The following is an 18,542-nucleotide window of genomic DNA, read 5'->3' on the forward strand; positions in this document are numbered from 1 at the left end:
AGTAAGTCACAAAAATATATAGCCATCATGAGCTAAAGAAAGAACTTCATTATTGGTGACTCCTCCTTTCATGGTGTCTGTTTGATATTTACTTAATTAAACAAAAAAAGGTTATCTGGAACACTCTTTTGATCCCATGCCGGCGGAGCCAGGGATCTGCACATGGGGCACCGAGTGTCTTAGCTAAATTACATTTTGTTTTCCCAGCTAGTAAAATGAAATTAAAAAAAAAACACACACACATTATTACTTGGCGATATTAAAAATTGAACCATGCATCATTATAGATTGAAATTACAAAAGTTGTTTGAAATTCTTTAATTTCTATGAAAATTTTCCAAAAGTAAAGAAATTCAACAATTGTCATGGTATACATCACATATTCCACAATCCGCACTTACAAAAATCTACAGAGAATAGAAGTCTATAAATACCACTTGAGTCTCTGTTGTTGGCGAAGACTATGTCTTGCAGTTTTTTATCAGCTGCAAAGTTGACTTCGCGCCAAGCACTTGATACCACGAGATAGCTTAGGCAAGTCCACATCCATGTGTTTAGTTGTTTCCCATAGTATAAATGTATAATAAAGACTTGTGCAGCACGCTCTTAATAATAGACAAGGAGAGTTATTATATATGGCGGATTGGCGGCGTATAATAATATTCAAATGGCATAAATTCTAGGCATCTTAGTTAAAAATAAAATAAAATAATCTATTTGATATGTATCTCGTGGGATCATAAACAAATCGTCAAAGAGCATTGGTATGATACTATGATCTATATTGAAATTTTCCTTTATATATCTGGTTAATGCACAGCTCTCTTAATAAGAGATATGGTAAGAATGTAAGATAGAGATGCAGATGGTCAGAACGTAAGATAGAGATGCAGATGCTAAGCAGTCATGCAGGTTCAACTGTTTTGGGCTCAAGATACATACTTCAAGGGCAAGGCATATTTCTGTTCCTTTCTCTTCTGTTCTCTTTTCTAATGGTTCTTTCTTCTTTTTGTTCTCTTCATTGTGGATTGTAGTTTAAGTCCTGATATCTAATGGGTAGAGCATTTCTGGTTTCTTGTTTTGTGCAGATGGAACAATTAGTGGAAAACAATTTTTGAATAGCCAAACAAGAGGTAACAGAAAAATACATAATTTTCACAAACCTTAAAACTACGGAAAAATGGGAAAGATAAAGCACAAAATTTATGACAAATTTACTTATCACTTTAGTTTTTTTCGTTTGTCTTTATACTGAAGCAGAGATGTGTTATTCATCCATCCTTTCAAAATTTTATCAGTACTTACTCTTGTACGTATAGTTAGTTAGTTACACTTGTGTGCATTACTACAACATGATTACTTTGAAATTAAAGGTTTATCTTTGATAGCTAATGGTGTGTAAGTCTTTGCAAATTATATAGGTTTGGCAGTGCAGTGTCGAGTTGCAGTAAATCAGTTGTACCATACCTATTACCAACGCAAGCTTGAGAAGATCTACCAATGTCATCTGCAAAAATACTCATCTGTAATATGTAACCACGGAAACAAGGAAAAATCACCACCCAACCTTATTGGTTGCGCACAAAAGAGATGTCTCCATTCCGCACAAGAAAACGTGTATACAACACAAGCTGAAGCTGAGCATACATCAAACCATGACCCCAGTTCCGCACAAGAACACAAGTATACACCAAACTCTGATGCTAATCATATGTCAATGAATAGTCTTTCACAGCAACTCAAGGAATTCTATTCCTTTTGTCGTCCTAAGATTGTGGTTCAAAATGTAAGATTCTTATATCCAAACACTTGTCGAAGTAACTTTCATCGGTATTACCTAAATACGCAACAAAATGGAAAAAAAATGTAACTCTGTTAGATTTTTCACATCAGGTTGTAGGACTAATAGCGGTGTCTCTTCTTCCCCTAGAAACGACAAGTGATCTCAGTCTCGCATTTTTAAGGGACTACTGACGGTAATGGGTGAAGAAATGCAGAGCAGATTTTCATTGAACTACAAATACATGTGGGTTACTCAGTCATTCTTATGTTATTTCAGGCCTTGATACCTCTAGTCTTGATGAGCATTTACACGGTGGGGGTAGATCAACTGTATGAGGTCGAAACTGATGACATGGTATACTCATTATGAGTCTAACAATGTTACTAGGTTGAATTTTAAGTTCATCTTCAATCCTACCTGCAGCACAATCATCCTTCACAGTTCTTTAAAGTGCTTTATTTTCCCTCTTATACGTACCAAGGAAAACAAGCCTGATCTTCTAATCGCTTCTGGTGATGTTTCTATGGATGTGGGGGCAACAAGTGGAACCACCGGTTCTTTCTTAGTACGTCTACATTTCTACCCTTGCCATTCTCATTATGCTTTTAATCCCCACCACTACTATATGCCATTTTCATTTTCCTAGTTACATACCTTTCACTTGGATTTGCATACTCTGTTAATGTATGTGCTTGCCAATTATCGAAAATTAATCATGTTGATAACTTGATATGATTAAAAAAATAAGCTCTAGTTTGACAACTGAATTTAGGTTTCTGAAGTAATGTGTAACACGTTCGATATTTGTTGCTCTAAATACTGTAATGTCTCGTTGACAGCGGAAGGATTGAATCAGCAGTTCCCATCCTATGTTAGATTTCTGAGTACCTAAGTGTTTGTTTCATTCTTCTGCGCTTAGGATCTGACATATGTTTTATTCTCTAATACAATTTGTTGTAGCTTCCCTTTGTGATGAAATGGAAGAAGCATCCATATTTTGGTGCTTGCGCCATGCCTGTGAGAGATCTGCTTATCCATTTAGCCTTCTTTGTGCACATTCAGGTATATGACAAGTTATCCGTTCATTCTATTCTGAAATATATGGTTGAGACTTCAGAATATCCTACTATACCTGCAATTTTTTTGAATCCATCTTACTTTGTGATTTTCCCTGGTATAACTCTTTCTTTTCCCTGATGATAATGATATTTGTGACTAAAACTGTAGAAATATGTGCTGGGGAAGCCGATATTGTTTACAAGATCTCTGATACTTGCAACAGCTTTCACCTTCATCTTTTCTACTGCAATCACATTGTTGAAGGTGAATTGTCCAATCATACAACAAAGATATTTTTCTTTTGAGCAGAACGAATACATTTCTGAAGCTAGATGAATGTAATTTATTCATCCTCATCATTGTCGATCAACACCATAAATGAAATTTTCGGGCCCGAATTCTGGTGATAGGAGTAAAGACAAGAAAATCTAGACTCTTTTGTTTGGAATAAGAAAGATACAAGAAAAATTCTAAGGAAGACTTGGGATGTAGAAGACCATATAAGTCTATTACATGAGTGATTCAGGATGATTTATGATCAATCTGTGTCTGCGTCTCTGCGACATGCTTTGTCCACCTGACGGAACAAATTATATATTCTTAGGGTCTCAGGGTACTATATTCTGTGATTGACTTCTCAGCCAACAGTCATAATTCTTTTAAGTGTGGTCTCTGTCTCGTGGACGACCTGGAAACTACTGATTCTTCACCATGCTTTTGAACTCAACAATTTTCAATATATTCTGATTAATCAAAAACAAAACAAAAGGCGTGTGAGCATAGTATCTACTTGATATATTGGTAATCAAGAGTTTGACTGAGCTCAAGTGAGTGATACATAAAGAACAACTTTTCATATCACCATTGAACAGGATATGGCAGATGCTAATTGGAATCATAATTTGGACTGTCAGTCCTGCGTTGTGCAACTAGGCCAAAGAAAGGTTAGTTGAATTTATCTGCTCCACCATCAATGTCTCAAAAGGCACCGACGCAATGCCTTAAAATCTTGTATGGTTTTCTGCGTTAATGCGTTGGTATTCCTTGGAGCAGGTATTGCGGGTGTCCATTAATATGTTGCTGATGGCATATGGTACTGCAATTATCGCAGGAGGTTTTCCACCATACACATTTACCAAACTTGTCAATGTATGCATGCTCTGCATTTCAAATTTAATTTATTTATTTTTTTCGCATCTCAAATTTAGGTGTGCTATATGATTATATGGTAAAATGACATAATAATTATGTTGCTTGTAGGTGCTAGGACATAGCATGCTAGCTTTCGTGCTTTGGTTCCGTGCTCGATCTATTGGAATATGCTTCCATAACTAAGTGACGTACTGACGTTCCTACTCTGTATTGGGAGTAATACTGAGAGTCCATAATTTTGTCCATGTTTTTCTTCACGCAGTACTTATATTAATCACGTTTGTTCGTAAAGAAGAATTGGCAAGTGATAAGGGACTCGAGCTTACTAATGTAATATAATAGTGAAATTCTCAAGATTACCAGTAATTATGAAAATTGAGCAGTTACTAGTGAGCTTACGAAATCAACCTGTTGTGAATAGGACAATGCAGAAACAATGTTATCCACAATAAATAGATCAATCCTACACAAGAATCGATCATTCTCACTAGACAAGACTTCAACACCCTCCAAGTAATATCCCAACACTTCTCAATATCAAATAACAAACATATAAAGTAAAACAATTAATGTAAAAGAGAACAAACTATAAGACGAGATATATCGTGGTTCGGCAATTTGCCTACGTCCACACTGCGAGTTCCAAGCTTTACTAGATGTCCGGAGTAACAGATTACAAGAGCTCTCAATTCACTCACAAAGAATGAACACTCAACTCACAAAGAATTGTTCTCTTACAATCTCTTTATTTCTTGGTTTTGGTTAGGTTAGGTTTTTACAGAAAAAACCTATATTTATACTATTTCAAAAAAACTTCAGAAACAGTCGTATCTTGTTGAAATACGGTGGAGCGCGGGTCGCGCTTAAAGAACTGGAGGTCGCCAAAGGCATGAGTGTGCCACGCGCCTTGTCCAGGCATACTTAGAGCGCGGGTCGCGCCCTTAACACCAGAGAGAGAAAAACGTCTTTTTCTCTACATTTTCCACCTCGATGAGGTTTTAACACATAAAACCAAGTCGAACACATTCAGCAAGAACACATCCATCCAGAACTCGCAGTCAACCGCCCCGAAGGGCCATGCCCACAAAGGGCTCTTTCAAGCATATAGGATTTGGAGCAAGTCCAAACAGTGTTGGAACTTAACTCCGGTGACAACCTTTGTCAACATATCAACATGATTGTCATGGGTGTCCACTTTCTCAAGTGCTACATCACCATCCTCAATGATATCCCATATAAAGTGATAACGGACATCAATATGCTTGGTGTGAGCATGATGAACCTGGTTTTTTGCCAAATAAATAACACTCTGACTATCACAATACAAAGAAGCACTGTTCTACTCAATACCCATATCATCCAAAAGACCTCGAAGCCATAGTGCCTCTTTCACTGCCTCTGCCACTATCATATACTCTGCCTCAGTAGTAGATAGAGCAACTGTAGCCTGTAGCAAAGACCTCTAACTAACCGGTGCACCATGCATCATAAATACATAACCAGTAGTCGTTCATCGTCTATCTGGATCACTTGCATAATCTGAATCCACATACCTACTGACATAACAAGTGCCTCCACCATAAACTAATCCTACATCCAAGGTACCCTTCAAGTACCTCAATACCCATTTCACTGTTTCCCAATGCTGCTTCCTAGGATTTGTCATATACCTGCTTACAACACTAACTGCCTGTAAAATGTTTGGGCGTGTGCACACCATAGCATACATCAAACTGCCCATGGCACTTGCATAAGGAACATTAGCCATATGTTTTTGTTCTTCCACCGAACTAGGAGAGAACTTTAGCTGAAAGCCTAAAATGCCCAGCTAAAGGTGTAGAAACCGAATTTGCATTCTCCATACCAAATTAAGAAATTACTTTCTGAAGATATTTCTTTTGAGATACAACTATCCGTCGCTTCTTCCTATCTGTGTCAATCTCCATGCCCAGTATCTTCTTAGCTCCACCTAAGTCTTTTATCTCAAACTCAGAGCTAAGTTGAGATTTCAATTTGTCTATCTCCACCATGCTTTTGGAAGCAATAAGCATGTCATCCACATAAAGTAGGAGATAGATAAAGTCATTACCACGAAGCCTACGAAAGTAAACACAATGATCATACTTTGCCGGGTGTGTACTCATATTGCATCATGAATGTGTCAAAGCACTTGTACTATTGCCTTGGCGATTGTTTCAAACTATACAGTGACCTATTCAACTTGCACACATGATCTTCTTTCTCAGCAACAACAAACCCTTCAGGTTGTCTAATATAGATCTCTTCCTCCAAGTCCCCATGCAAGAAAGCAGTTTTCCAATCAAATTGTTCTAACTCCAAGTCGAAGTGAGCAATTAAACTCAATAACACACGAATGGAAGTATGTTTGATCACTAGGGAAAATACCTTATTGTAGTCGACTCCTTCCTTCTGTGAGAAACCCTTTGCTACCACTCTTGCCTTGTACCCAGTACTGTCGGACTCAGAAAGGACATCTTTCTTTCTGAACACTCATTTACTGTCGATAGTCCTTTTGGCAATAAAATTAGGTCCCATGTGTGATTTTTATCAAGAGACTCCATCTCTTCTTGCGTAGCAACCAACCAATCTCTGTAATGAGCATCTCTAACAGCTTTCTTGAAGCTATCTGGCTCATCATCTTCGATATTCAGTGCATATGCCACTAAATCCACCTGACCATAGTGTTTCACCGGCTTCTCATGCCTATACTTGTGCACTTCTTTAACTTGTCTCTTTGGCCTAGGGTCAGCCACTACAAGTTGCGGATGTTCATGCTCTTCTTCCTGTTGTTGTGTGGTTCCATGATTTGGTATCTCATCATGAACCAACCAGTCATCTGCTACATCAGACAACTCAAGCTCAATGGCTTGAACTTCTATAGACTCACTATTATGCCCAGCTCTTTCCGGCTTACTGAAAGATAACACGGAAGTCTCATCAAAGGTAACATCTCTGCTGACTAAGAACTTGTGGTCTTCTAGACACCACAATCTGTATCCCTTTACTCTATTTGTGAAGTGGCCTTCTTAGCTTTAGGATCTAGCTTGCTCTCCCTCACATGGTAGTAAGCAGTCGATCCAAACACTTGCAAAATACTATAATCAGCTGGATTACCTAACCACACCTCATAAGGTGTCTTGCAATCTATAGCTGGAACTGGTGACCTATTATATAGGTAACACGCCATGGACACTGCATCTGCCCAATACTCTTTGCCTAGACTGGCATTAGACAACAAACATCTTGCTCTTTCAAGCAAGGTTCTATTCATCATCTCTGCCATTCCATTATGCTGAGGCGTGCCCCTGCCTGTCTAGTGTCTGACAATTCCTTGTTGCACACAAAAGTCTTGGAAAGGCTCATAGGTATACTCTGTACTATTGTCAGACCTTAGTGTCTTGACCTTCCTATCTGTGTGATTCTCAACCCTTGCCTTCCAATTCTTAAATGTCTCAAACACTTCATCTTTCATTTTCATCATATACACCCACACATAGCGAGTATGATCATCAATGAATGAGACATAATAGTGATTACCTCCTTTTGAAGCCACTCTGGAGGGTCCCCAAACATCCGTATGCACATAGTCAAAGATGTCTGTTGTCGTGTGCTTGCTTGACTTGAACTTGACTCTGCACTGCTTCCCATAGACGCAATGCTCATAGAACCCCATACTTGGTTTCTTCAAGTCCTTCAAGAACCCTCGCTTGCACAACTCAGACAAACCCTTTTCACTCATATGCCCTAGTCGCATATGCCACATCTTAGTGCACTCAGAATTATCACTACATGCAACCACTGCTACATCGCCTATCACCGTACTACCTATCAAAGTATACAAGGTTCTATGTCTTTGACCCTTCATAACAACTAAAGAGCCACTGACAATCTTTAGGACTCCACCTTCCCCCACAAACTTGTGGCCTTTGGAATCCAAGATACCAAGAGAAATAAGGTTTTTCTTTAGCTCAGGAACATGTCTCATATCGGTTAAAGTCCTCACTACACCATCATGCATCTTGACCCGTATAGTTCAAATTCCTACCGTCTTACAAGCAACGTCATTACCCATCAAAATGGAACCACCATTAATGCTCTCATAAGAAGTAAACCACTTTCTATTCAGGCACGTATGGTAGGAACATTCGAAATCAAGAATCCACCTTTTGGCTATATAGTCTTGTGTGGACACACAGAGACTCAACTCGTCCTTCAGAGCCTGAAGCATAACTTGCCTCAATTTTAGCCTTACCTTTCTTCTTACCATCTCTCTTGTTCTCTTTCTTTGGGTGAGGACAATTACTTGTGTAATGTCCCTTTTCATCGCAATTGTAGCACTTCACATGTCTCAAAGGCTTCTTTGACTTCGACCTAGACTTCTCATTGCTTGTAGAAGCCTTTTCATGCGACCTTCCTCTTGCCACTAGCCCCTGACCTGCATTATTGTTATTCTCTACACGTGTCTTCTTCATCAACTCATAAGAAAGAAGTGCACTCTAAACTTCATGAAGATCAACATCTTCTCTGTTCATAAATGTAGTCATTAGAAGCTCATAGTTTTCTGGCAAAGAGAATATTAAACATGCCGCTTAATCCTCATCATCCATCTTCATGGCAACATTCAAATAATCCATTGGCGTCGATTTAACTCACTAACGTGCTCTTGTATCATTGAACCATCCACCATCATGTACCGATAAAAACGCTTCTTAAGGTACATCTTGTTCGTCATGCTCTTGATAGGGTTATATACTAAAAGCATTACTTTTGTATTAACTCTAATTCTATATATTTTGAATGAGAATCATATGGACAAATGTTATATATATTATATATGTTATTAGTTATATGCATGCGTCTAATACTTTATGTTGTAGATGATATGGTGTGTGGTGACACACAGAAGATCATATCATCAGTACCTTATAAAGTATAAGTAAACGTTCACAACCTAGATGGATTTGGACAAACCATTGGTACGGTTGTAATATAATCTGGTATTAGTCTATCTTGACTACAAGATTACACTAGTACACTTTGTGTGTATTGAACAGGACCAAGTGAGGTTGTTTCTCTTTATACTGAATATATAAGAGAACAAACACCTCTATTATTATGGATGTTTGTCCTCTTAATCCGGATATAATAACGGGCACTTATGTGCATTATACATTGCTTTAAATCATCAATGAGTGAGATTCATTTGTGAATCAACAAACTCGATAGATTAGGTAATGACATTGTATGTAAGGTGTGATGTTGATTATAGAAGGAATCTGTGACCCGCAAGTAGTCGGGTTGATGATGTCCCCTTGAGGAGCTCATACGAATTGTCATGTAAACCCCGCAGGTGGATTTAATCCGACATGACAATGAGGTCGAGTGGTACTACTCAAGGACATAAGAAGTTGATTAATGTAGTTGTTAGTAACTTGACTTAATCAACGGGCATTCGATATCTTAAACATGGGGAGATCAACAAGCATATAATATGGAGCCCATAAACGTAACACGTAATTTGGGATTAGGGCGGTAGTGCAACAATGGCCTTTAGTAGAATAAGTCATTTGTTGACGGACTTGGGCCGTGTGTTTTAGGCAAACATGGAAAACCCAAGCCCGTTAGGAGACCTAACCCTGATTTCTCCTCATGGTCCCTGTTGTAGCCTATAAATAGAAACCCTTCTCTCCTAGCCGAATTACTCAGTTTTTGCTCAAGAAAGACAAGTTCCAAATTCGGTTCTGATCTTGTGAGTGAGAGAGGCCAAGAGAGAAAGAAGGGGCTGGTAGATCGTTGCCCACACAACGTCCATTCTAAGGATAGGAATACAACAGAAGATCAAAAGGTTGTTAATTCGTAGAGCTTGGATTCTCAGAGATATCACAGCTGATCTAAAGGTATGAATTCTAAACAAAATCGTGAGAACCTTTATTCCGTTGCGCATGGTTTTCACGGTTTGTAAATTGCGACCATAACGATTCCTACAGCTCTTGGTCATATACATAGACTCTAGTTTGAGCCAAATACCGGCAGTGGTATTTTCTCCCATCACACTATACATGACCTCATTAGCAAGACACAATCGGATTGATGAACAAGCCTGTAGATTGAACTCTTCCCAATCATCATTACTCATACTCACAGCCTTTGAGTTAATCCCCTTTAAAGCCTTGTGCAAACCTTGTTGGATGAGGATGTCCCTAACTTGGACTCTCCAAATCCCAAAGTTATTCTTCCCATTAAACTTCTCTACTTCAAATTTAGCATTTGACATCTTAGGAGCCATTTTTCAAGTTACACACAATAACCCAAAAAAACAATTTCACTTCGAAATTTAATCGAACACCTTGTCTACACAAATTTCAAGCACTATAGTTCTCTACCAAAACTCAAAATCCTAGGTCGTATACCTCGCTCCGATACCAATTATTGTGAATAGTACAATACGAAAACAACATTATCCACAACAAATAGATCAATCCTACATAAATATAAATCGTTCTCACTAGACAAGACTTCAACACCCTCCAAGTAATATCCCAACACTTCTCAATATCAAATAAACAAGCATACAAAGTAAAACAATTAATGAAGGAAGAACAAACCAGAAGACGAGATATATCGTGGTTCAGCAATTTGCCTACATCCACACTGCGAGTTCCAAGCTTTACTAGATGTCCGGAATAACAAATTACAAGAGCTCTCAATTCACTCATAAAGAATGAACACTCAACTCATTAAGAATTGCTCTCTTACAATCTCTCTTTTTCTTGGTTTTGGTTAATTTAGGTTTTTACAGAAAAAACCTATATTTATCTTGTTAAAAAACTTCGAACAATTCGTATCTTTGCTGAAATACGGTGGAGCTGGTCAGTCCGCCCTTGGCCAGAAACAAAGTCGAAAGCTGGTTTTAAAGAACTGGAGGTCGCCAAAGGCATGAGCGTGCCGCACACCTTGTCCAGGCATACTTAGAGCGCGGGTCGCGCCCTTAACATCAAAGAGAGAAAAACGTCTTTTTCTCTACATTACGTTGTTTCCGCATTGTACTATTCACAACACAATCCATGGTTGAATCGTGGGATTGGAACAACGTAAATATCATATATGCAACAATGAAATATTTTTGTACAATTTGGTAGTATAACTCTTTCTTGTTTGTGGATAATTATGTTGTGTTAAAAACATGAACTACAAACAATTTAGTTTCCTTTTCCCATCCACAACAAAAGCTTAATTTTGATATTAGCTACAGCTGAAATGATTGTCAAGATACTTAAAACACACCATTGACTATGGATTACATTATAACAAGTATCCGCCATTGTTAGAAGGTTTTACTGTCACTAACTCGATATCTGACTGTGAAGAAACGAAGTCAACAAGTGGAATCTGAGTTCATAGCATTGGACAAGACTACCAAAGAAGCAGAATGGCTTTGAAATTTCCTGGAGGATATTCCATTATGGTCTAAGCCTGTTATGGCCATATGTATATATTGTGATAGTTTAGCTGCTACAACAAGGGCTAAAAACAATGTATATAATGGGAAGTCAAGACATATAATACACATGCATATACTACAATTAACCAATTGCTTTCTAATAGAGTTATTACTTTGGACTATGTAAAGTTAAAGGAAACTTAACTCTTGGATCCATGAAAACCAATTCAAAGGGTTACAAAGAGAGCAAGTGGTATATACATCGAGTGGAATGGGACTTAAGCCTATTCAATAAATCATCTTGTCGAAAACCTAACCTAGTTGAAGGAGATCCCAAGATCTAAGTTCAATAAGCAAACTGGTTGGGAATTGGGATAGATTCAGTGTTGATAAGCACACTTTTCCTTTTCCTATGATGTATGTGTGTTTCCTATAATGATGTTGATAAGAGCCCAAAACTGTAGTTTTAACCCCTTAATAATCATACTGTTAGACCAATTATGTGAATAATAAGTAAGAGTTAACACCGACATTCGCGTTTTTATGCATTTCAGGCTTCAAAGTCCATTATGTGCAGAAATGTACCACTTTAGCGAGATAAAGGAGCAAAAATCAGCAAAACCTCCGAAAAGCCGTATCTTTGGACTCAGACCTCGAATTGGGCCTACCTTATGTCAAAACGACCGGCTCGGAAAGAGCTTTCCAATGGTCCAAGCCTTGACCCAATCAGAGGAGCAGAAGTGGACGAAAAGTCTGTGGAAGCTAACTGCAGCTGAAGAGGCCTTTTTGATTTGAAAAGATTGGGTTTTGGGCACGATTCTGCCCAACCCATGGCTCCAAGCCCATGCACGAATTTTGGATCTGGATGTATAAAACAAAAGCTTAGCTCTTTGTTAATGGTAGATAGTTAGGTTAGAAAATAAATTAGGTTAGAATAAGAAAAGTAGCCATTAAACCTTAGTTCTAAATCTAGTTTTAGATTAATTAATTAGTTTTTATTCTTGCCTTAAATTCAGTATTAAATTATTGTTGTTGATTTCATTAGATAAATAAATTAGTGTTCTTGATAATCTTGTTCATTTCCTTTACTTAAATTAGTTTAATTCTTAGATTCAATAGTTGTCTTTATTAGATTGAAATAATTCTTGCATGAGTAATTGCTATTAAGGTTTAAATTTAGCAAGTTTCAATCTTTATATTATGTTTAGTTTAGATTCAATGGGAAATGTTAGTTTGATGACTCAAGGCTAAAACCTCTATTAGAGGGGTTGATTAAGCCTTGATGAAAACTTAGTGGTTAGTATAGAATTGGTTGTAGATTCTATTCCACTCTAGAAGGTCGTGTTTCGCCATGAGAATGGGTGGACGACCTCACATGCTAGTTAGTATTCGGTAGAAATGCCACGAACACTAGGGATTAGAACTCGAAATTCTCATTTTGTAAGAGCGTGATAATTGAGATACAACATTCTACGCTAGGTTGTTAAGTTGGATTCGAGGTGGAATCAATCCCCTAATTCCTTATCATAGAGTCCAGGTTAGTATTTCAGTAGTTGAATTATTATATCTTGTTAGTATAAATTGAATCCGTAGTATAATCATAGAATAGATATTTCACATAACACATCACTCTCACTGTTCCTTGTGTTTGATAAATTGAATTCTATTTAAGTCTTGAAGGTTTAAGAGTGGAACGAATCCTTACTCATTATATTGCATGATTATGTTTTGAGAGTAAGAAGAATTGATTTAAACGTAAGAACGGTAGGATTACGTATTAGTGTTCTTGTAGCATTAATATTAGGATTCTATCATTTTTACGGGTTATCAAATGGCGCCGCTGCCATCTTAATCTCGTTCAAGACAAGAATTCAATTGCTTGAATCCAAGGGGCAATCCCCCATTCTCTACCCACCCGCCCTTTTAATTTTTCATTCTTGTTTCTTGATTTTTGGAACTGTTCACTGTTTCAGGCATAGGGGCTGCGGATTCACTGAGAAAAACACTGCGGTGAAGGTATTTCTAAATTTTCGAAAATTCTGAAAATATTCATACATAATATTTAATGTGTTGTTGATTTACTAGAATATTTTCAGATTTTTCCAAGTTGGTTTACCTTGTGAAAAAAATACGATCTTTATAGTGCTGCATTTCAGTTTTCACACCGTATGTTCTTGAAAAACAGACGAATAAGGTTACTTAGGGAGTTCTCAAAATTCTATAATTTTTACAGGAGTATCTACCCTAAGCCAGAAGTTTGTAGTAAAAATTTGATGAGTTTTTGATTTGTTTTGACCACCTAAATAGTAGAGTGTTTCCAGTGTGTTTCTGCAGTGTTGCAAACACTTAATATCTGAAACACCATCCAATAAGGAGAGGTTGTAGACATCCAATTGCTCTAAATTTTTTACAGGAACAACTAGAATCTCTCAGGAGTCTCCAGTAAAAATTTGGAAATTTTTGGATTTGTTTTGATGGGTTAACCATTCGGTTGTTTGTATTGTGTCCGAAAAACGGTTTCGCAAACTTTGGAGGGCTGTAGAGGGACTTTCACAGCTCCGATCGATCTGAAAATTTTACAGGCTACTTGATAGACGTCTTAGCAAATTACTGTAAAAATTTCAGATTTTTGGAGTACGATAAAAGGCCTAAAACTTGAAAACCCTGGAGCGCGCCCGCGCCCATGTTGAGCGCGACCCGCCCTTATTCACTGTAATTTCAACTTACCTTGAGCGCGCCCGCGCCCAACCCGCGCCCTACCCGCGCCCAGCAAGGAAAATTCATCCAAACAGCCCAATTTTCATAGGTAAATGCCAATTTTATTCCTTAAAGTTATTTAGTGTTTCTAACTTGTTAAATACACTGAAATCGCGTATACAAGACGCTATTCAGTAGTTTAAGCAAGGAGGCATTCAGTACTCCTTCTTTCACTCCTTGTTTCTTTACGCCGGAGGAGTTTTAATTCTAGTATAATCGGGCTTGTTTTCTTAAAACAAAAAATACCACACGCCTATCTAGAAATGTATGCTTAGAGTTGTGGTTGCATATTAATTGCCCTATAGTATATTTGAAAAACCAATATGGCATATCAATATGTGTAACCAACAATCATATGATAATTATGCAAACCCTTCACCATGTTCATGTTGTGGTAGTCATGATCATTGGGCTTCCCAATGCCCATCATATCAAGACCAATCATGTAATTATTATGGGAACCCTTCACCATGTTCATGTTGTGGTAGTCCTGACCATTGGGCTTCTCAATGCCCATCATATCAAGAGCAATCTTGTAATCATTATGGGAACCCTTCACCATGTTCATGTTGTGGTAGTCCTGACCATTGGGCTTCTCAATGCCCATCATATCAAGAGTCTGAGCCTACTATAGGATATAATAATAATTATGAGCCTCAATTTTCAAATTTTTATAGTGACTCATATAATCAAGAGTTTTCTAATCATCCAAACTATTCATGTAATTCCACCAATAACAATCAACCAACCATTCAGCCTCAACCTAACCCATCACAGTACGATATCAACCAGAGTCACTTAAATGCCAATAACTATGACTATCAAACACCATACCAACCAGACCCACACCACCAAGCTTCACCTCAGCTAACAACATTCGATGAAATGATGGCCCAAAACAAAATAATACTTCAGGAAATAAACCGAAACCTAAAGATACTAGGTTCACCTCGCGGACATTTCTACCATGCCAGAGATCGACACTATTCCCATAACTAACCCAGTCAACCTAGTTCACACCTACCCTACATTTCATGAACCATTACCTTCCGAAGACCCTCCCATTAACCATGATATTAACTCCACACCCCACCTGGATGAGGAAATTCTTGTAGACGACTCTTTAGGACTAGTTTCGGATGACCACTCAAACTTGAGCGATGTCTCCGAGGAACTTCCCACTGATCCACCTGATGATGAATATAATGATTACACTTTAGAAGATATTTATAAAGATGTGACGAAGGAAGAATTTGATAACTATTGGCATTCTCGTAATATGGACCCTCCTGTTGAGCATGTCCAGGCCTTTGAGTTTGCAAACCGCACTCGGCTGGATGATGTCTCGACACATTCGAATGAGGCCATTGAGGATACTTGTAGTGTTTTAGAGGAAGAAGGTGAGGACATGGAGATTAACAATTCAAATCTAAGGCATGAACAAGTTAATGTGCAAGAAAACGAGGAAGTTACATCTTTAGAGCAATGTGAATCTCAATTCAGTTTGGCAGCTGAGGAAATAACAATGGAAGAAATAGAGGAAAATCTTAAAGATAAAGCCATGAACCACAACCTTGTGGATTCAGCTAAGCCAGAAGTAGAGTTCTTAAGAGCATGTGAGGATCCACCACCCAATGAACCACCAACCAACCACCATCCACCTGAGTTACCACCTCCTATAATCCAACCATCTACCACAACTAAGCCATCCATTCACCCACCATTTAAAAGGAACCTCGATTTTGCCCTTGAGCCAATTGCCTCAGAGACCATCTATAATTTTTTCAACCCTCACAATGAAGAGTGTTTGCCTAGCACACATTCCCATGAGCACACAATGCCAGTAATTGAGAGACAAGCTCTGACCGAGTGTAGTGAGAAACCTAGTTTGTCTTATTTTTCCTTATCTGAGCTTCATGAAAGACATCAGGATCCACACTTCATTCCCTTCTCACCTAAAGTATCGCTAATTCATCTTTTTGGTCATTCCAACTATTTAAAACAATTACAACATGATGGTTTGCATATGTTCTTTGATAGGATGCATAAGTTTTCATTCCTTCGCTTACATGTTTGCTTCCAATTATACAACATTATTCTGTTTGGGGGTGCATTTAGTATCATGTTTTTATGGCTAGACCCCCAACTATTCCGACTATTTGTTTATAGTTGACCACGTATCATCCATTTTGTGCCACCCCAGTTCCATGCTTGTTTGGGGGTGTGCACAGTCTAGGGGAATCTGACGTAAAATGACCCCATATTAAGTCTCGGGAATCGACTTTTAAAAGACCCCGTTTTTAAAACAAATTTTTACAAACCCTGTTTCCAAAATTTGTTTGGGGTGGGGGTGTTTGGTTTTTCCATTCTTGATCACTCAAATCCCCTATTCTTACCCCCACCTCGCTCCCCTTGAAGAGTAGCTAGATTTCTTCTTGTTTGTTGTTTTGATGTTGTTTTTATTATTTTTAGTAGATAGGATGTTACGTTGTTAAATTCCGTGAGTTAACTTTGAATTTGGTAGTTAAATGTTGTTTGAATTTTAATTTTAATATAATGTGGTTCTTTTCAAATTGTGCATGGATTTTATTGTTAATCCCACCTTCCCGAATTGTTTGGGGGTGGTATTATTTATTATATCATGATTTGTAGAAGATCCTCCATTTTAGAGTTGTTTTGGAGTGAAGGTTGAGAATATTGTCGTAATTGGCATACCTATGATTAGATGTGGTGGTAGGATGAAATGTAAGAGAGTTTAGAAGTTACTATTCTAAACCAAGTTTAAAAGATACAAGGGTTGTTAGGAAATCAAAACTATGGTTAGTTTCCGTTTTCGGGTTTGGCAGTTTTCTATTTCCGGAAATTGCCTTAAAACAATTTGGCAACTTGCCGATTCGTTTTGGAAACCCAGAACCTATTTAAACTTTCATCATACTACACTCACAACCCACACTACACCCCACAATCATCTTTCACTTTTCACTCCAACCTTTTTTCTTGTTTTTCTTAGAAACTCACTTTTCTGATTTTACGAACCACGCTTCAAGCAAGCAGAGCTGACAGAATCGCCCTATTAATCTGGAAATCGAAAAATTCACCGGCAAACATCGCTTAATCAGAGAGCGACCGGCTCAAACTCTGTAATTCCAAAAACTAAAGAGCGCGACTCGCTCTATTATATACTTAGCGCCAGCGCCTCTCCGATAAGTAACGTGAAATTTCGATTTTCTCGAGTTTTCTTCAGGTTTTTAAAAGTTGTTCTACTGAGTAGTTTTGAGATGACAGCTCTACATTGATACGGAACAATCTTTCGAAGATTTGTTTCAAAGCACTACTTATGGTGCTTGGTTTCGCGAGGTGATCACACACGTAGGGTTGGGAACCGCTTATGGTTCTTGCTAGCATTTGTTCTTGGACTTGCCATGCCGCTGAAATACATTACCCATGATGTTATTGGGTAGATAATATGCATGTCTACATTTATGACTTTTTGCATGAGGACTTATGGGTCCGACATTTTTCGTGTAGAGGACCAAGGGACATATAATGTAGCCCTTTGGTAGCTTGTCCCTTAATGTGATACGGTAATGTTCTTTATCTGTGAATGATGCCACTTGCGATGTTTTCCTTGCTTTAGCTGAGGAATGCCTGCTATATGACCTTCCTAAGACCTTAATGTCTAGTTTAGCACGAGCCTATAGCATGAGGCATAAGTACCTTCTTATGCCTATAGTAGTTTGCCATATTATGCTATGTTTCTTCCCTGTTTTTTGTGCCCGTTTTCACGATTTGGGTTGGAAGTCGACATTGTGAGACCCACCAATTCTATTATTCGATCTTTCCGTTGCAATGACTTGGCAAGGGTGGAGGATGCAACCTCATCAGGTTGCACCATACACCCCATCCGACCAAGTGGCGCTTAACTGGTTAGCATCCGTAGATGATAAATGGCGGCAAGCTTGGCAAATTATAATGGTATGGCAGGACGCGAAGGAACCTCACTTCTTTATAGAAGAGGAGGATGACAAGTAAACGCTGGAGTGGAGGTAATTTTTTAATTTCAGTTAGTGTCTGCTTATGTCCCAAGCAATTTAATTCTGCTAACCCCATAATGGGTGGAACTCTTATAGAGTTGCGTCAGTTTTTATTTCCTATATTAGTACGTTCTAACATTGTTTTGCAGATGTTTCTGAATTTCACGCGCTTCAATGGTATTTTTCCTACCATCTTTATTTACAATGCTTTGAGGACAAAGCATGCTTCTTGTTTGGGGGGCATAGAATCACGTGTAATTAAGACATCTGTTAGGATATAGATATATATAATATG

At 38.1% G+C, this 18,542-nt stretch overlaps 1 protein-coding gene across 2 annotated transcripts; it reads left to right on the plus strand.

Annotated features, from left to right (window-relative positions):
- Positions 1-749: 749 nt before the first annotated feature.
- Positions 750-4,387, plus strand: LOC147476259 (homogentisate phytyltransferase 1, chloroplastic-like). 2 transcript variants are annotated; one of them, XM_086584518.1, is made up of 10 exons: positions 755-954; positions 1,089-1,133; positions 1,422-1,786; positions 2,060-2,137; positions 2,265-2,348; positions 2,744-2,845; positions 3,011-3,106; positions 3,715-3,786; positions 3,896-3,991; positions 4,103-4,387. In XM_086584518.1, exons 1-10 carry the CDS (start codon positions 888-890, stop codon positions 4,175-4,177), a joined length of 1,080 nt encoding a protein of 359 aa, XP_086440644.1. In that variant the 5' UTR covers positions 755-887; the 3' UTR covers positions 4,178-4,387. The 2 variants fall into 2 exon arrangements, with proteins under 2 accessions (XP_086440645.1, XP_086440644.1); XM_086584519.1 differs by lacking the exons at positions 3,715-3,786; positions 3,896-3,991 and having other exon boundaries at positions 750-954.
- The last annotated feature ends 14,155 nt before the right edge of the window (positions 4,388-18,542 follow it).

Source organism: Coptis chinensis, chromosome 9 (genome assembly GCF_015680905.1).
Source record: "Coptis chinensis isolate HL-2020 chromosome 9, ASM1568090v1, whole genome shotgun sequence".
Classification (NCBI taxonomy): Eukaryota; Viridiplantae; Streptophyta; class Magnoliopsida; order Ranunculales; family Ranunculaceae; genus Coptis; species Coptis chinensis.